The sequence below is a fragment of the Fusarium fujikuroi genome, chromosome FFUJ_chr08, assembly GCF_900079805.1.
Source record: "Fusarium fujikuroi IMI 58289 draft genome, chromosome FFUJ_chr08".
Lineage (NCBI taxonomy): Eukaryota > Fungi > Ascomycota > Sordariomycetes > Hypocreales > Nectriaceae > Fusarium > Fusarium fujikuroi.
This window is the reverse complement of record NC_036629.1, coordinates 1,344,538-1,364,057: the sequence shown is the minus strand read 5'-3', so window position 1 is coordinate 1,364,057 and position 19,520 is coordinate 1,344,538. Positions and strand designations below refer to the sequence as shown.

The following is a 19,520-nucleotide window of genomic DNA, read 5'->3' as shown; positions in this document are numbered from 1 at the left end:
TTACTATTTATTTAATGAAAGCTAACCCTAAAGAAGGTATAAATAACTTAATTTAAATCTAACTCTAAGGTTATAATCCAGCTAGCTACTGAATTTCCGAACGCTCTATCCTAGTCTGTAGCTCCTGGATAACCTGTCTCAGTCTCTTGTGCTCATCTGGGATGGCCCCTAAGACGACCTGCCCAATAATGGGAAGCGACTGTGAACTTCCTGTTGTATTATTCTTGTCCCCTCTATGAATCAGCATCGATTGAACAATGTCTTGATAACCTGTGCTGGGCGTGATCGGGGTGGCCTGGCCGCCGAGAGATGTCTCTAGACCGTGCCCATGTGGGCCGTTGACTTGAGCCAGATTTCGGTCCATTCGGTTGATGAGGTACGTTAGCAGTTGGAGCACCATGACAAATTGTGCCACCGAAGACGGGCCAATGTCACCGTCATGAAGTCTTTGCTGTTGTTGCTGCCGGTGTTGGTTGGCTGATGTCATAGACTCTAGGTACCGTTGAATTAAATGACAAATGGCCTTGAACAAAGCTAAGAGATGCTGATGAGAAGCCAAGGCTGAGAATACCAGTCCGTAATCAAGGGTGATTGAATTGGAACTAGCCTCGTCGCAAAGGTGTGCACATGCATTTGTAATATTATTGGCGATTCGAAGTAGATTGTTGGTATCTTCAAACGCTTCGTTTACTTCTGGTGATGATACCGTCGGGGGTGGGCAGCCAGCACGATGCAGACGGCGCTTTGCCCGAGTCGCTCTTTGGCTTATTGCCGTGAGCTGTAGAGAGAGCTCTTGAATGGCATCTTGGTCATGGCCATTATTGCTCTCGTCATCATCGTCGGCTTCGGGCTCCTGCATATGGTTGTTGTCGTGATGGTCTTTGGTGGGTGAAATGTCTTGGGATACCATGGCCGCTGGGGCTGCCAGAGTGTTCAACGACGACATGGATAATGAAGGAATTACGTCGAGATTCCCATCCCAGCCATTAAACTCAGCCCCATCCAGGTCGGCAAATTGCCCAGCAAGATCGTCGTAGTCGGGCCCCAGACTGCCGGAGGCGGCTTGACAGAAGAGACCTTGGCCGAACCAGGAGGGTCCGACTAGAGTTTGAGGGTCCGCATCGACCTGGTTGTGAATTGGTTGATGGGCATTCGGGCGATTGGATCTTGATTTTACTGTTTTGAGAGTCAATAAACCGTCCGTGGTGAAACATACATTGCATAGCACAGCATGGTATTGCCATGCCTTGCCTTCTCATGTGATGCGACCCGCCACAAAGAGAACGTACAGCTATAAACACAGTCCACGCTGGCTTTGGTGCATCTTTCGCACCGGGAAAAAGAAGCTCGAGCCTTGTTTCCAGCTCCACCTTGTGACTCGTCTCGAAGACATCGAACTTTCTGCTGTCGGCAGCGGTCGCACGATTGCCGATGGGACATGGTTGTTGCGTCGTTATGCTGTGCTACTCCCGGTTGTAGCTTTGGGTTTGCTTGGTGGTATGATGGAGTATCGCGTCGCGCCGAGTGGGCTTGTTTGGTAATTAGTTATGTCAACTGTCAACGGCCAACGACGTGACTGTGTCACCTAAGTACGTAAGGGGTACGTAGCCCAAGCAGGGAGGTTAACCCGTCCGTAACTCTTTGTTTCAGTCAGAATCAGGGTACTAATATGCTGTTGGTACTGTATGTAGCGACTTACCATCTAGCATCTTTACTATCCAGACCCCAAGATGTCAACCGTTGCCCTTGTTTTTAATAATCATATATGAGCCCCAAGTCAGGCCATGTTTATCTTTTCGAGGTATCATATCCTGCTCCTTCCAGTTGATGCATGTAAGCGAGCAAAAGGTCAGGTGTCGCCATGACCAAACACGACTTTGATTTGCCAATTCAATCATTTGCTGTGTGTACATTAGTTCCAGGGCTGATCTTACATACAGGGGTCCGCGTCAATCACAGACCGTCCAGTACAGTTGATATTGTTCAGTTGCTGAACGCGCGAGACGAGACATTGCAGTGTCGCGCGTCGGATTCAACATTCGGATACTGTAGCCTGATCAAGATCCTCAGCTTATCTTGTGCTGTACTGTACCGTACCTTAGGGTACTGGAGGTCGTACACAGCGAATCATGTCGCGCCATTGAAGCTATGGCGCAAACGGATGGACGTTGGCCCGCTTTCTCCGATGTGGAGTTGGACCCACCCGGCTCCGAGCGGCCTGATAATGTCCCGTTCCTCCTCCGATACCTGACAAATTTCGGCTTCATTGTTGAGCCTGGCGTCCACTCTTGCATTACGTTTTCTATTTTCTTGCGACTTTTCATTCTACTTTATCATGACAGAAACCTGGAATCATTCAGCGTTGAGTAGATCCGACGATACTCACTTTAACAATGGCCACCAACGTAGGAGGTGCTGTGGATAACAGCAGAAGGTCGATCTCAGACAACAGGCACGATCCTGAGAAACCCGCTGAACTTCCAGATACTCTTAGCGGGAGCGAGACTGAGAGACCTCAAGATGCAAACCCCGAAGCAGCCCTGGACCAGCAGGCTAGCGACGCCGCAAAAGCGCATGATGAAGGCCCACCAGATGGCGGTACTGCTGCATGGATGGTTGTTCTAGGAGCGTGGTGTTGCTCCTTTTGCAGTCCTGGATGGATCAACAGTATGTCGCTCCCTGTCTTCACTTGCTGCACCGTGGTTGAATGCGACGCATTAATCGCAGTTGACTGACCTTGACGTTTTACCACTAGGCATGGGCAGCTTCCAGGAGTACTATCAGCGCGAACCACTCAAAGACTACTCCAGCAGCGAGATTGCTTGGATCCCTTCGCTTGAGATCTTCTTCTTGTTTGGGCTGGGGCCTATTGTGGGTATAATTTTTGATCGTTATGGACCGAGGCCACTCATCATCGGCGGCACGATTTTCCACGTCTTTGGATTGATGATGGCATCGTTGGCAAAGACGTACTATCAATTTCTTCTTTCGCAAGGTGTCTGCAGTGCCATTGGTGTTGCTTGTCTATACTCTCCAGGTAAGATACCACCTTACCGTCTCATTGCACCGTATTTTCCACATGCTGACTTCTGTACTATAAAGCGCTGGCCTGCATATCGACTTGGTTTCTCAAGAGGCGTGGAGCAGCCATGGGCATAATGGCCACAGGATCATCAGTCGGCGGTGTCATCTTCCCAATCATGATTACCCGCATGATTGAGAGGAATGGATACCCGTGGGCGTTGAGAACTGCAGCCTTCCTCATCCTCGGCCTCCAGGTCATTGCTTGCCTGACAGTGCGACCGAGACAGAAGCCGGTTCCCAAGAAACTACCAGCTGGAAGACTTGCCGCGCCCTTCACCGAGCCAGCATTTGCCCTTTTGCTCGCGGGAATCTTCATCTTGACATATGGAATGTATATTCCCATTGACTACCTACCTCTCAGCGGTCTTCAGGAAGCTCACATGTCGGTAAACATGTCTCAATACTTGGTTGCCATCATGAATGCTGCAAGGTATGCTTGAACCATCACCGCATTTGGCAATTTGCTAAGCTCATGATTAACTCAACAGTCTCTTTGGTCGCCTGGGCGCAGGTTATGGTGCCGACATCATCGGCAGATGGAACATGTTCATCATTGCCTGTGGTGTTACGGGAATCTCCAATCTTGCCGTCTGGATCCCCGCCACGAAATCTTCCATCACCATAGGGTACGCCATAATGTTTGGCTTTGCATCGGGGGCTTTTGTCTCCCTCGTTGGCGCTCTCCCAGTTTCAGTCTCTCCCATTCCCGAGCTTGGCTACCGCATGGGCATAGTATTCCTTGTCATCTCTATCCCCGCACTAACTATGGCACCTATTGGTGGAGCCATCTTACAGCATGCGTCTAACGGCTGGGTCAGCCTCAAAGTATTTGCAGGCGTTATGTGCCTTGTGGGGTCCGCAATCATCCTAGGGTCGAGAATGCTGTACACTGAAAAGCGACTGATCAAGGCATTTTAAGATGTATATTCACCCAAACCTCGAGGCCGGCGAGATTTGAGAGATTCAGTAGGCGTACTACGTCTTTTTGTGAGTCCAAGATGCTTGGGCATATTAAGAGAGTGATAAACCGACATGGCGATATCATATTGATGGAAGCTATGAAGCTGTTGGTCAATTTGTACTTATGTGTTACTTCGTTTCGAAAAACTGGAAGCATCGGACCTAAATTAGATGCGCTGTTTTAATATTATTAACTCATATTCTTGTATCACGTTGCCTCCAGATAAAATGACGAGAGACAGACTGTGCTCTAGAGACTAGAATTGATTCAGGATGATTTATTCCCCGAGTCAGAGGCAACTCTTTGGCGACTATGTTATCTAGGAGGGTCTGCCACTTCGCAAATCAACACAATCTCAATATGTATTTCGAGGATATCATTCAAGGATGTCAACAGCCAGGTCTGTTAGTGGGCCATGGGTAGAAAGGTTCTTTCACAAAAAATCGCGCATAAGACAATCTGAGCTAATACCTTGGACAATTCCTTAGATGTGACTGAATCCTTAAAGGAGAGTACATAAATACCACCTAAGCAAAGCTACCCATGTGCTGCGTGCGTGGCTTTTATAGGAGATCGCTGCCATTTACGAATATGCGGCTTACATGCAGTAGTCACCCCGTTAGCGGCACACTCAACCTGTGTCTTTGCAAAATAGGCGGTCGGTATCTATCTGATTATAATTTCCCTTATAAGTGCCGTGGACTAAGGGACGGATCGTGCCGCCACGCTAGGTTAGGTAGTAAATTAACATCAATAGTAAGACAATATTCGTCAAACCCTTGATGCTGTTGGAACTCACCTGTTAGATTTAATCTACACAGCCGGCACAGCCGGGCCACTTCACTTAGTAAACAAATTACATTAATGGCAGGAATCTAGCTCCTACTCAAATTACGTGTAAGGTTTGATGAAGGCGGCTGCTAGAGGCACAGCTGGCTGTGCCTCTAGCGGCCGCCTTTGATGAATCCTGGTTTAGTCAGACGCTTTGTAAAGTTTCGGCTTCCGAGACTAGAAATGGCAGGTGAAAAGAAGAATGTTGCAATTGGTACCATGCCATGGACAGAGCAAATACGGAATGGAACTTTCTTATCATGTTGCGTCATTTTGTGCTTATCTTGCGAACTTTGAGCAGTTATCTTTGCAGCTGCTCGAGGATTTGAAGAATGACTTGTGCGATCAGATGCATATATGAATCAGGCTGTCAATGCTCGCTAGGTCCCCACTTGCCTAATCTAGCCAGACCCTTGTTGTCTGTCACGCAGTTAATGGGGAATTCACTGGGTTTTCCGCTTGACAGTGACATAAGTATACTAAAACTATCACGAAACAGGACATGAGTGGATATAAGGCGTATGTTTTAGACGAATTCTTAGCCGAACATTTATAATCTCTAATAATAACTATTTGATCCTGAAACTGAGTCAAGACTAGAAGCACAAACCCTTTTCAAAAGTTCATCTGCCTCTTTAAAAAGTCCAACTGTCTGTTCAAAATGATGTCAACATCCCCAAATATCCAATCAAGATGACCCTTGCCCTTCAAGATATCGAGTTCTTTAGGCTCTCCCATGCGCTCATAAGCCTTCAGCTGGTCTTTAGTAGGGCATGAGACGTCAAACTCAGGTGTCACCATCATTGCAGGAGTTGGAGCGATATACTCAACAAGGTTCAAAACGCTCCACGTCAGTGCACGATAGTAAGTTTGGACAGTTACACGATTCTCAACGGGGATGCCCAGACGGTCAAGCGCGGGCATCATGTCGGCCGCGAGCTGGAGACCGTTTGGCACACTGCCATCTTCATTCACGTAGGGAAGATACATGGGGTCATCTCCCTCCAGACGACCGGCACGATCATACATGGCCAGTTCGAGAATAGGCTGGCGCCTTTCTGGAAGGCCGGTCGAGTCAATCAAAGGCGCAACCGAAATCATGGCGGCGATCCTTTTGCTAAGGGTGAGATCGATGTCAGCCCAAGATGGAACGACAAAGCAAGGAGGGGACGAAAACGGAGAGCCATTTAACACGTACTCTAGGGCCGCGGCGGCGAGGGTCACATTGCCACCAAAACACAGTCCCCATAGCGCTATTTTCGTGACATCTACCAAAGGGTTCTTTGAAAGCCACGTCACAGCGTCGTGAAGGTGTTCAGCTTCCTGCCGGGGGTCGATCTGTCAATTTCATCAGTTTAAGATTATTTTCTTCCTTCACTTTTGTATGGAGAAGTTAACATCCCTGGACGAACTCACATCATTTCTTGGTTCTCCATCACTGGCACCAATACCACGAGGGTCCCATGCAAGACATGTAATGTCCCGCTCTTGAAACCATTTACAAATATCGGGTATGATAGCATCTTTTGGCATGTTGAACTGAATTCTGTTTAACGACTTTAATCTGACTCTAGCGGGATGTCATTGCGTACCCCTGGGGACAAGATCATGCCTGGCCCACGCTTTGTGGCGGGATACAACCAACCGCGTAGTGTTATACCATCAAGAGTTGGAAACTCAATGTCATGGCGGGGAAGAACTGGTGACATTATATGATAGTGGTGGCGTGCTTGATGCTGTATTGTGGATTGAAACGATAACTGCCAGGGTGCTGCGCGGAGGATATGAAGGGCAGCGAGATAGATGTGTGTTAGAACTTTGTGGCCAATGTGCGTTTGAGATAGCGAAGGAATAGACAACAACGTCCAAATAAAGCTTTTTTGAAGCCGGTGAAAATAGGTACGCCAGGACTCTTTGGACACAGCGCTTTCGTATCGTGAGCGGTAAACCGGAGAACTAGGAGCGGATACCGGCGACGGGTCGGCCCCGCAACCCCGGGCATGCAGCATCCTGAGTCGGAGCACAGTAAGCAATACGCGGAGGATGACAAGTACCATTAATCCAATACCTATCTAAGCGATTCAAGATGGCGCTGTATCGTTGCATTCGCTGTGGATTTGTCCCGCATCCTACATATGTGTGGCAAGATAAGCTTCGGCCTTAAGCTGGATCTCGACTTCACGAGGCTGCTTCCGTGGCCGAATTGGGGGCCGGTAGGATTGAAAAACTCTCTTATCTTGCCCTTTGGACGGAATACAACATTGTAAAATCGGTGTTCTTTGATAGCTCATTGGGGTTATCTGCTGGAGAACACAACATCACAAGCGAAGCCCTCGGCTACATGCAAGACGATGAAATGGCAACTGTACTTTTCTTTTCATATTCTAATCTCAACGATCAGCAAACACGCTACCTGAGCTGTTTCTTTGCGGGTGACGAACGTGTTGTTGGTGAGAGGTTAGCGATAAAGACAAAACAAGATATGAACTTGTGCTTGGAAAGTTGGACTATAAGCTAGCAGGGAACTTCAAAATAAACTTCAGTATAGTTCTATGTACCAGTGGCTATATACATAAAATAACCGATTGATGCATACTTTACATACTAGGCCGATAACGGGTATACAAGCTTCTTGGCATGCACGTTTCCACGTCTCAGGTCATCGATACCCTCACGAATGCTTCTCAAGCCTCCTTCTCTAATTTCAATTGGATGATGCTTGATACTCCCGTCTTGTAACCACTTCTCTGCCAAAGCAAACAAGTATGTCCCAAACTGTCTGTGCTCGGGCATACTTGGTCTTCCATATGCTCCCTTCTTGTTAACAGGAGTTCCAAGGATCGAAGGAGCCATCAGCCAATTAGCACAAATGTCTCTGCGTGTGTACTTGATATTGGTGGGAATGGCCTCTAGTGCGACATATGCACCTCCTGAGGAGCCGATCGCGTCATAGCTCATTTTCATGGTGCTGATGTCTACAACGCAATCGAGGACGTGTCGGAGTTTGTTACCAGTTTGTACACGAATATCAGCACCGCAAGTGGGTGAATGATAATCGAAACATATTTCAGCACCAAATGACTCGCATAAAGCATTGTTTGAGGGAGAACAGGTAACTACGGGTGTATAACCCGCTCTGAGAAAGAAAACATGTTAGTAACTGAGCATCATAGGGAAATACTGATCTCACATCCTCAGAAACTGAATTGCCATGGTACCTGTGGCCGTGGCTCCTCCCGAGACAAGCACAGCTTCACCGTTACCACCTTGCATAGACAGTTGCAAGCCGGGAGTTTGGAAGAGCGCCAAGCCAGCGGTAGCAATGGCGAGTCCCATTGAACATGCCTCGGTGAATGACATGGCTTCTGGGATGAGGCAGCTCAAGTCCTCAGTTGCCACAGCGTACTGAGTGAAGGCACCGGCAGTCTTGTCTGAGGCATTCATACCGAACGTGACAGCAAATACACGATCACCTTCTTTGAAACGTTTCACGCCGTTGCCAATCTCAACAACGACACCGGCAAAATCGCAACCGCCAAGCGCCCCAGGGACGTTGGAGTAGTCAACGATCTTCGCATCGTGTGGGTTGAGTGCGACCGCCTTGACATGACAGAGTATGGAGCCTGGTTGGAGAACAGGCTTTTCGACGTTGTCGGCAAGACGATAGCCACCTGTTTCGGCGCCTACAAGAGCCTGCATTGTAAAAGAAGATTGACTTTCCTAGTTGTTCTTGTTGTGAACGAAAGGATGAGGTGGTGCAGGTAAATGAAGACGTAATACGCTGAAGATAGACATAGTTTCGTCATTTTCACCCGCAATGACTGGATATAAGCGACCAAGATAATGTGCCCTCGGCATCTTATCATCATAAGATGTTGTCGGTCGGTGCCAGTGTTCCGTGGAAGCCGATGGTGATCCGGATCGGAGGTCGGAGGCATCGCGTCATGAAGTTGTAGGCCGACGCTGACATGTGTGCATCCGAGAGGCATATACCCTAACGTAAGCCCGGTAGGGGCTACCAGACTCGATACACCGAGATGATCATCGCTTCTCATCGGCATCGCTCTTACTACTCCATCTAGCTTGGGAAACACAGGTGCTTGAAAGGAGACAAGAGCTTATCTCCGGACGCCGAACTGCGCTTTGGCTTAGAACTCACTCTTGAATTATTATCACGTTTTCACAGGCCTTCAATTTATACCTAAATATGGTATCGCTTGTGAACCTAACCAGAAGAACATCATATACAAGCTCGTGGAAAACTCCAATTACTTTTCGTTCTACTTCAGCCAAGTCACCTCACCGCAACCTCAATCTACTATCAGCTTTCCTCCACAATGGGAAGCCAAATCTCTGAGAAATATTACGCAAGGGAGCCTATTGCTATCGTGGGCACTAGTTGTCGTTTCCCTGGAGGTGCCTCGTCGCCATCAAAACTATGGGAGCTTCTCGACAATCCAAGGGATGTTGTACAGAAGATCCCTCCTAGACGGTTCAGCACCGAGGCCTTTTATAACGCTGATAGTCAGCATCATGGGGTGAGTCCCTCGGACTTGATAAAAGGGTTGAGGCTTACTCTCCAATGGAGCACAAATGTTAAGCACGCCTATCTACTTGATGATGACCCGCGAGGGTTTGATCGCGATTTCTTCGCGATTAACCCAAAGGAAGCAGAGGCAATGGACCCTCAGCAACGCATTCTCCTAGAAACAGTCTACGAGAGTGTTGAGTCAGCAGGATACTCGATCGAACAGCTTCGAGGGTCATCTACCGCTGTGTTTGTGGGATGCATGAGCTTCGACTACCAGTTTGCTGCTATTCGGGGAATCGACAGTACCCTGCCACAATACCATGCGACCGGTGCGGCTATGTCTATACTTGCTAACCGTGTATCATATTTTTACGACTGGAAAGGCCCTTCAGTCGCCATCGACACAGCGTGCTCTTCCAGTCTTGTTGCCTTGCATCAAGCAGTATCTGCTCTCCGTAGCGGAGACGCCAAGCTGGCTGTTGCAGCAGGATCAAATCTGATCCTCGGACCGGAACCGTTTATTTCAGAGTCCAAGGTATGACAAGAAATGATAACACCAAGAATTATGTACTGGAGCTGACCGTGAAAACCGAAAGTTGAACATGCTGTCGCCTAATGGGCGATCATACATGTGGGATGCCTCAGCAGACGGATATACGAGAGGCGAGGGCTTTTCTGTGCTTCTCCTTAAGACTCTAACTAAAGCCCTTGCGGATAGTGACCATATCGAATGCGTTATTCGAGAGACAGGCGTGAACTCAGACGGAAAGACACCGGGTTTGTTTATAAGTGCCAATCTTCTTTCTTAGTGGTATGCTAATCTATCTTAAGGTATTACAATGCCTAGCTCGAATGCTCAGGCCCAACTTATCCGAGACACTTACGCAAAGTGTGGACTAGATCCGAATCGGGAATCCGATCGTCCTCAATTCTTTGAAGCCCATGGTACAGGCACACAAGCAGGTGATCGTGAGTGACATGATTTGGTGATTAGCACGTACAGATGGCTAATTCAGATCAGCTATTGAGGCTCGTGCCATCCAAGAAGTCTTCTTCCCAGATCACACACAACCCACGGATAGCAAGCTTCTAGTTGGCAGCGTCAAGACGGTTATTGGTCACACCGAAGGGACTGCTGGACTTGCTGGGGTGCTCAAGGCTACATTGGCAATTCAACATAGCCAGATTCCAGCCAACCTTCATTTCAACGAACTGAACCCAAAGATCCGACCGTATTACGACAACTTGCGGATACCTACAGAGACAACTCCTTGGCCAACACTTTCCCCCGGGGCCCCTCGCCGTGTGAGTGTGAACAGCTTTGGCTTTGGTGGAACCAATGCCCACGCCATAGTCGAAAGCTGGGATGGCCCTTACGTGCGCGAAAGAAGCCCTGCGCCTAACGCCATTGGTGCCGGTCCCTTTGTCTTATCCGCAAACTCGAGCCAAGCATTGGCGGCAAACGCTGGAGCTCTAGCCGAGTACCTTAAAGAGCACCCTACTACGAATCTTGGCCAACTCGGCTACACTCTGTTCAAGAGAACAAATCTGCCTTTTCGGGCTGCCTTCTCTGGTTCTTCGGTGGAGTGTCTCGTCGAAAAGCTCCAAGCGGGCAAAGAATCCCTTAAGAGCAACTCACGAATCACAACCCTTCCTGAATCGTTACCTCCCCGAGTACTTGGTGTCTTCACAGGACAAGGTGCACAGTGGGCCAAAATGGGCGAAGGGCTTTACCAGACTTCTATGGTGTTCAGAAATTCGGTGGAACAGATGCAGCACAGTCTGGACTCACTTCCAGAAAGTGATCGCCCCAACTGGACTCTTGCCGAGCAGCTTCATGCACCCAAAGAAACCTCTCGCGTCGGCCAAGCCACAGTATCGCAACCTCTCTGCACAGCCATTCAAGTCGCTCTTGTGGATGTTCTGCATGTTGTCGGGGTAGAGCTCTCCGCGGTTGTTGGTCACTCGTCTGGTGAGATAGGCGCAGCATATGCTGCCGGGTATCTGAGTGCTGGAGATGCTATCCGCATTGCCTACTACAGGGGCTTCCACTCTCACTTAGCTCAAGGTCCGGGAGGGAAGCGCGGGAGTATGATGGCGGTTGGCTTGTCGTACGACCAAGCGTTGTCATTCTGCAACGAGCTTTCCGGAGGCATTACTGTGGCTGCAAGCAACTCCTATACGAGCTGTACCTTGGCAGGCGACGCCGAAGTTATCGAAGAGGCCAAGTCTCGTCTGGAGGAAAACGGCACCTTCGCCCGAGTCCTAGCAGTAGACACGGCGTATCACTCTCATCACATGAAGCCATGTGCCACTCCCTATCTCGAGTCATTGAAGCAGTGTGACATCCAGGTTCAAAAGCCAAAGAAGGGTTGTGCTTGGTATTCTAGTGTTTGGGGGTCAGATGGTAGCAGTCGCTCCTTCAATACCGAGGGTGAACTTCTTCAAGGCCAGTATTGGATTGAAAACCTTACGCACCCTGTTCTTTTCAGCCAGGCTTTGGCGAGAGCCCTCAACGAAGACCAATGCTTTGACTGCGCTCTCGAAGTTGGACCACATCCGGCTCTGAAGGGCCCCAGCTTAGAAATCATCAAGACATTGACTGGGGTCTCTCTTCCTTACTCGGGAGTTCTAAAGCGAGGAGAAGGTGCAGCAGAGGCATTTGCTGATGCCCTGGGTCTCTTGTGGAAATCCTTCCCTTCGTCTCGTCCTACCATCACCTTCAACGGGATATGCCGCGCTTTCAGCGCCGTCAAACCATCATCAATGACCATTTTGAAGAACTTGCCAAATTACTCATGGGATCATGCCACCCTCTTTTGGAAAGAGTCCAGAGCCTCGCGGAACTTCCGAACACCAAAACATGCGCCTCATGAACTCCTGGGTCGTTCTGTCTCTCATGGCGAGCATTCCAGACGAGAGGTTCATTGGAGGCAAGTTATGAGACTGAGGGAGCTTCCATGGCTGCGCGGTCATAAGATCCAAGGCGAGATTTTGTTTCCAGCCTCTGGCTATCTTTCAATGGCGTACGAGGCAGCGATACGTCTTGTTGATGAGCAGCAGTCAGTTCGTATTGTTGAGATGCAAGACATGGATATCGTACGTGCCATGAGATTGGAAGATGATACCTCGGGTCTTGAAGTTCTCTTCACCATTCATGTCACGAGTCAGAGTCAAAGCTGCATAAATGCGAACGTGGCCTGCTACAGCGGTGCCGTCGATGCGCCTCAGCCCCTAGATGCCCACCAGACCGAGCTTACAGCTCATTTCAACGGACGTATCCGGCTTTGGCTGGAACAGCCCTCGGCCTATACTCTACCTCTTCGGAGTGAGCCTCTGCTGCCTATGAGTGAGCTGAACATGGCACAGGTCTATTCGTCCTTGTCCAAAGAAGGATTTGATTACTCTGGGGACTTTCAGGCCAAATCGATGCTACGCCGACTCGGCCATACGGTAGTCACCCTTTCTTCCCCTAGTCCGGTTTCGTGGACTCATACGCTCACTCACCCTGCCCCAATCGATACTGCTGTTCAAGGCCTCCTAACCGCCTTCTCATTTCCTGGAGATGGCCGCATTGGGACGACATATCTTCCAACTCGTATTGAAAGTGTTAGGATCAGCACGGCCCCAAGCGAGTCCGACGCTCCTATTCTCAAAGCCGACAGTGTGGTAACCTTGACTGATGTCACTACCATCACGGGCGATGTGGACATATTCGACGCCGCGAGTTGTCACACACAAGTACAAATGCGTGGCGTTCAAATGACGGCCATCGGGAAACCACCGGACAGATGGCTTTACGCTGGCAAGATCTGGGCAAGAGATATCGCTTATGGGCTTGAACCTGGTTCAGGGACCCAGTTCTCTGACGATGATCGACTATTGTATGAGCAACTTGTGAGAACGGCATACTTCTATTTGCGACAGCTTCGATCCAAGATTAGGCCTCCTGAGTTGATGCTAATGGGCAAGTTCCGAAGGCATATGATGAGATGGGTCACGGAACATCTGTTCCCTCAGATTGAGAGTGGTCAACATCCGGACATTCGGACTGAGTGGAAAGACGATACACTGGATACGGTCCAGCGATGGCGCAACAGTCGACCTGCCGATAATAATGATATGAATCTTTTACACGCCATGGGCCAAAGCTTGATACCCATCGTTCGTGGCACTGTCCCTCCTTTGAAGGTGCTCGTACAAGACGGCATGCTTGATCGACTCTACTTTGAAGGAATAGGATTTCGGGATGGTAACGTCGACTTGGGCGCTATCGTTAAGCAGCTTGGTCATGAGCATCCTCGAATGCGCATCGTCGAGGTAGGAGCCGGTACAGGTGGCACTACCCGTACCGTGCTGGATGCCTTGGAAACTCGATACGCAGCCTACACCTATACAGATATTTCTACCGGCTTCTTTGAGAACGCTCGCAGCGTTTTCAGCCAACACGCTAGCAAACTCACCTTTAAAACACTCAATATCGAAAACGACCCAGTGGATCAAGGCTTCACGGAAGGCTCGTTCGATATGCTCATCGCTTCCAACTGTCTGCATGCAACTCACAGCTTGGAGAACACCCTACGCCAGTGTCGAAAGCTCCTACGGCCTGGAGGACGTCTGGTTTTGCTAGAGATCACTCGTGACTTTCTACCCATTCAGATGATCATGGCTACTTTGCCTGGATGGTTCCTTGGCATGGATGAAGGACGACTCTGGGCACCCACTGTCACCCTTGACCGATGGGACGAGATCCTGAAGACCACCGGGTTTTCAGGGGTTGACATAAGCTCAACTCCTTCTTACTGTTCTGTCATCGTGTCTCAGGCTGTCGATGAGACGGTTTCTGTACTAAGAAACCCGCTCGCCAGCCCTGATGGTGTGCCATCGCTCAGTGAGATCGTCATCATTGGTGGTGTGGGCTCTGGGCTTGCTCCTCAGATACAAAGCCTGCTAACTTCTACTATTCCGGTTGAGACTCGCATTGCGTCCAGTCTCGAAGATGTCGAGGTAAACAGGGGATCAACTGTCCTCTGTCTTGGTGATCTAGACAGCCCTTCATTCTGCAATATGGATCAAACGAGGTTTGAAGGGTTGCAGAAAGTCTTCCAAGCAGCGAATGCGGTTCTTTGGGTGACTTCGGGTGCCACATCCGGGACGAACCCCGAGGCTAACATCACTGTCGGTATGGGAAGCACGTTGATGGCTGAGCGTGGAGATCTCAAGCTTCAATTCCTCGACGTGGACGACCCGACCACCATTGATCCATCTATGTTAGCAAGAATGCTTCTCCGTCTTGCTATCTTGGATCAGTCTAAGTCTGATGAAACGTTGTGGACTATAGAGCCCGAGCTTACTCTGAAAAACGGGGCCCTGTACATACCCAGAGTACAGCCTTTGGATGTCATCAACCGTCAATCCACTGCGAGATATCGGCAAGTCATCGAGGATATTGATCTTAACTCAGCAAGCCCAGTTGTAGATCTTGTCAAGTACCAGGACTCTTGGAAGCTACAGAGTAGCCCGATTGACAGTACCCGGGTGAATGGAATAGAAGTGCGAGTTACAGCTTCGTCCCTTCACACCCTCAGCTGTGAGGGGGGCAAGCCTGAATACATCTTCATGGGTCGCGAACTCCTATCTGGGGACAATATCATTGGTCTCTCTGCGTCAAACAGCTCCATTGCTAATATCACTGATGACCAAGTGTTGCATCGCTGGCAAGATTCTCAGACCGGTGCTATCAACGTGGCACAGCTATCCGACTTGTTGGCAAAAGCACTAGCAGAGAACTTGCTACGCAATACGACAGGACCTGTGTGGATCCATGGTGCTCCAAGTAACCTCAGTGAGGCCATCGGGGAGGTTACTAAAGAAGAAGGCCTCGATGTTTTCCAAACAACATCAGATCTTGCACAGGTTGCCGCATTCAATTTCATTCACCCTTATGCCACCAGGCAAGATATCCAAGACAAACAACCGAGCGGTTTGCGCAACTTTGTGGATCTAGAACATTCAGAATTGCGCAACGAGGCGCTGCACACGTCAGTAGCCGCCTCTCTGCCTGTTTCCGCTATATCGCACAGATGTATGATGGATCTTACCCATGGCATTAACCGGTCCTACCTTGCCAAATTGGCCGCAAGGTGTCTCACCGAAGACCGAAAGAGTTCGGAAGACCATTCACAGGTAATACTCATTGACAGGATAGCGTCAGAGAGTAGCAAAGATTTGGGCCCAACAACCGTGATTGATTGGCATGCTGCCAATACCGTCACTGCTCTGGTCAGACCTCTCGAGCACCGTGATCTCTTTTTCCCGAGCAAATCCTATCTTCTTTTCGGGATGACAGGTGATTTGGGAATCTCGGTGTGCAAGTGGATGGTCGACAATGGAGCACGAAACGTGGTTCTAGCCAGCCGGAATCCCAATGTGCCATCTAGTGTGCTCAACTTCATGTCGCGAAAGTCGGCTACAGTTCGTGCTCTGTCTGTCGACATCACAGATATGGAATCGCTCTGCACAGCACGAGAGGACATCGAATCTACCATGCCACCTATTGGCGGTGTCATGAACGCCGCCATGGTACTCCGAGATCGTCTTTTCCACGACCTGACCTGGGAGGACTTTGCGGCGGTACTGGGACCCAAGGTGCAAGGCACCCAGAACATCAACAACGCCTTCGGTCAAAAAGAGTCAGCCTTGGATTTCTTTGTTTGTTTCTCTTCGGCGACTTCGATCATCGGAACTGTCGGTCAATCTGCTTACGCCGCCGCGAATCATTTCATGGTCAGCCTTGTACAGCAGCGAAAACGACGCGGTCTTGCTGGTTCAATTGTTCATATTTCAGTTCTTACAGGGTTGGGATATATCTTCCGGCGCGGTTCAGAACATACGGCTGTCATAGATAAGGCTTTGCTCCCGCGCTTGGAGAGACAGGCAGAGACGGATCTGCACGAGATGCTAGCAGAGGCAATCGTTTGTGGGCGTCCCGGCTCGAGCCAACCACCTGAGCTTATCACTGGTATCAAGGCTGTCTTCCAAGGAGAATGGCGTGACGACCCACGCCTTTTAGGCTACCTCGGCCAGCAGCAGCTAGGAAACGACTCAGCCAAAGATCAAGCAGCTGGAATGGTCAGTGTCGAGACCCAACTCGACGCTGCCGATGATCCCGCCGAGTGCTTGCCCATCCTTGAGAAGCGCTTTGCCCAGGCTCTGGGTAACATGCTCGAGATCGACCCAGAGAAAGTAGATGGTAGCATGCCGGTTGCTAGCCTAGGTATTGATTCGCTTGTGGCTATTCGGATTAGAGAATGGTTCATGAAAGAGTTAGGTGTTGAAGTGCCGGTGCTCAAGATTATGTCTGTGGGACATTCTTTGTCTCGGGTGTGTGACGATGTGCTTGTTGACTGGCGCAGGGTTAAGAAAGAAGGTGAGCTTGAGGATAAGAAGTGATGAGAGGGCAGACTGCATGAATATTCACTGGTCAAGTTTGGTTAACGGGGCCAGATCTGGTGTTATGTATGTGCGCACTTGCGCAAGGAGATGTGTTCTTTTGACTTTCCTTCCCCCAAGAATGCACAAGGAGCTTTTCACGTTCACAAGCGTTTCTCTGACACTAATTGACGATGTCGTTATACTTTGCTTGGATCATTGGCTCGCTAGTATGAACAATTGCTTGTGAGACTTATTGGGCTCTTGGTGTGTACTTACATCAATGTGAAACAGTATGCGTATATTCTGTGCCGATTTGTCCACAGGCCAAATAACAGTACAAGCGGAGCTCAGATTTCTGCTAACTCTTCCATGTTTGACAGCGAGCTGTCTCACCGAACGCAACCATTGTCCCGCGACTCGACGTGGATTGCCTGTTGTCCCCCGCATTTATTCGTATTTACGAGCTACAAAGCCCAAAGGAAAAGCTTTAACGTCCCCCACCCAAAGACCGGCCACCCTTACAGACTGGCTACCTTATTCTCAACCTAGCTACCTAATTTATATATACTTTAAATAGTTATAACTCTATTAATTTAATTCTAATTAATTTTAAATTAATGCTAATTAATTTAGAATGCCTTTTTTTATTAAAAAAGATATAAGTACTATACTTTAGATAATTATAGATAGTATATTAGTAAATAAAGCAGCTAAAGCTTATAGTATTAACTATTTTACGCTTTAAAGTTAAATTAAAAAAAGTATAATACTAAAAGAAGCTTAAAAACCTTACTAAAAGCTCTTTAATACTTAAGAAAAGAGTCTTTAAGACTAAATTATTATTTAAGCTAATTTAAAATACCTTATATTATATTAGTAAGTTAGAGAGTTTATTAGTAAGATTGCTATTTATAATAGCTTTTTAGAAAGTATTAAAAAGAACTAATTATAGGGCTTTTTAAGATAAAATCCTAATATTAAGATATTAAAAGGCAAGAAAATTAACTTTAATTAATATTATAAAGCTTCTTTTAAATTAATAAAGGTATTTTTTATACTTCTTATAATACTAGTAATATACCTAATTAAGTAGGGAAATAGATATAATATTAATAAAATTAAAATAATAGAAAGAATAAGAATAAATAGTCTATTTTTTAATTATTAATTAAAAAAGTTAGTATTTATTTATTAGCCTAATTTTTATGCCTAGATTATAATTCTTAAGTATATTTTAATAACTAAAAAGATTTTAAAACCTATAGTTATTTTTAAGAAGAAAATAGTTTAATAATAATATTTCCCTAAAAATTTAAATTTCTTAAAAGACTAAAAATTTATATATAGTAATAAAGGCTAAATAAGTAATAAATTAGTATTAGTTTAATTAAGAAAAGTCTTTATTTTATTAATATAGCTTAAAAAGAAAAATAAACCCTAACTTCTTATTCTTAATAGCTATAGAAGTTATATTATAGAAAATTTCCTTTAGAAATATTATAATAATAATATATATCTATTATTTCTTCCTATTTATATTTCTTATATCTTTTAGCCACTAAATATTATAGTTTTTAGTCCTTTAAAGAAGGTATATTATTATCTTCTTTTAGATCTTACTTCTATCTCTAATAATAGTTATATTAGTAAGATTACATTTCTATATACTTATAATAAGGCTTAAAAAGAAGCTATTATAAAATTTAATATAATTATTGGCTTTAAAGCCACTATACTGTAGCCTATAAACCTAGTAAAGGTCTTAATAAACTTAATAGTTATAAAGATACCTTTTTCTATTATTACAGTAAATTTACTAGTAAAAGAGTAGGATTTAAGTCTCTTAAAGACTTCCTATTTATCTATATAGCTTTAATAAGCTTTAGGCTAAATTCTAGCTTCTATAATATAAGATTTAACTATTAGGCTGCTTTTTAAGAAAATTAGCAGTTAATTAAATTATTATAACTTTAATATTAAGTAATAGAATAGAGAAATAAGTATTTTACAGTAAGAAAATAAAGAAAATTAACTAAAATAATATAAAAAAGTTATTTATAACCTAAATATAAAGTTTATAAAGATTCTAGCAATAAAGAAAGCTTATAAATAGATATAAAAAACTTTATAACTAAAAAGAATAATAAATAAAATTAAGAAATTAAAACTTAAAGATCTTTATATTAATTTCTATATAAATATTTACTAACTAAAGTTTTATTTAATATAAAAAATATAGTGTTATAATAATTTATTAATTAATTATAATATTAGGTTTTTAGTGTTTTAGCTGAGGTAGCCAGTCTATAGGGGTGGCCGGTCTTTGGGTGGGGGACGTTATGGATATGGTCCTGGAGCTGGGGGGAAACTAGACGATCAATGGCCAACCCTCCAATGCGACTTTACCAGTCTCTATATGCAGCTGTCTACAACAGTACGGGTCATCATACTTCTCTGTCCTGTACCGGCTTTATCGGAAACAAGCTAGACCGGAGCATGGTGGATAATTGTACAGGGGATTGAGATATTTTGCCGCATAAACTAGGTGTTGAACCGCTTATTCTATTCGTGCTTAATTGAGGCAATTTTCTATTAACCTAGCTAGCTTAAAAGAGAGGTATTCTAACTATATAACCTTCTTTTTAGGGAAATAAAGTTCTTTATTAGAAAATATACTGC

At 46.5% G+C, this 19,520-nt stretch overlaps 5 protein-coding genes; 2 read left to right on the top strand and 3 right to left on the bottom strand.

The window, feature by feature from the left end:
- Positions 1 to 85: 85 nt before the first annotated feature.
- Positions 86 to 1,440, bottom strand: FFUJ_12243 (uncharacterized protein; the record flags this gene model as incomplete). XM_023581825.1 has 2 exons in its annotated part: positions 86 to 1,176; positions 1,290 to 1,440. 2 exons carry the CDS (start codon positions 1,438 to 1,440, stop codon positions 86 to 88), a joined length of 1,242 nt encoding a protein of 413 aa, XP_023434459.1.
- Positions 1,441 to 2,393: 953 nt separating this feature from the next.
- On the top strand, positions 2,394 to 4,002 carry FFUJ_12242 (related to monocarboxylate transporter 2; the record flags this gene model as incomplete). XM_023581824.1 has 4 exons in its annotated part: positions 2,394 to 2,667; positions 2,756 to 3,037; positions 3,103 to 3,514; positions 3,573 to 4,002. 4 exons carry the CDS (start codon positions 2,394 to 2,396, stop codon positions 4,000 to 4,002), a joined length of 1,398 nt encoding a protein of 465 aa, XP_023434458.1.
- Positions 4,003 to 5,491: 1,489 nt separating this feature from the next.
- FFUJ_12241 (related to DltD N-terminal domain protein) lies at positions 5,492 to 6,585 on the bottom strand (the record flags this gene model as incomplete). XM_023581823.1 has 3 exons in its annotated part: positions 5,492 to 6,214; positions 6,293 to 6,415; positions 6,469 to 6,585. The coding sequence occupies 3 exons, from the start codon at positions 6,583 to 6,585 to the stop codon at positions 5,492 to 5,494; spliced, it is 963 nt and encodes a 320-aa protein (XP_023434457.1).
- Positions 6,586 to 7,480: 895 nt separating this feature from the next.
- On the bottom strand, positions 7,481 to 8,575 carry FFUJ_12240 (related to C.carbonum toxD protein; the record flags this gene model as incomplete). XM_023581822.1 has 2 exons in its annotated part: positions 7,481 to 8,012; positions 8,067 to 8,575. 2 exons carry the CDS (start codon positions 8,573 to 8,575, stop codon positions 7,481 to 7,483), a joined length of 1,041 nt encoding a protein of 346 aa, XP_023434456.1.
- Positions 8,576 to 9,213: 638 nt separating this feature from the next.
- Positions 9,214 to 16,859, top strand: FFUJ_12239 (probable polyketide synthase; the record flags this gene model as incomplete). XM_023581821.1 has 4 exons in its annotated part: positions 9,214 to 9,942; positions 10,004 to 10,184; positions 10,239 to 10,376; positions 10,429 to 16,859. The coding sequence occupies 4 exons, from the start codon at positions 9,214 to 9,216 to the stop codon at positions 16,857 to 16,859; spliced, it is 7,479 nt and encodes a 2,492-aa protein (XP_023434455.1).
- Positions 16,860 to 19,520: the final 2,661 nt, after the last annotated feature.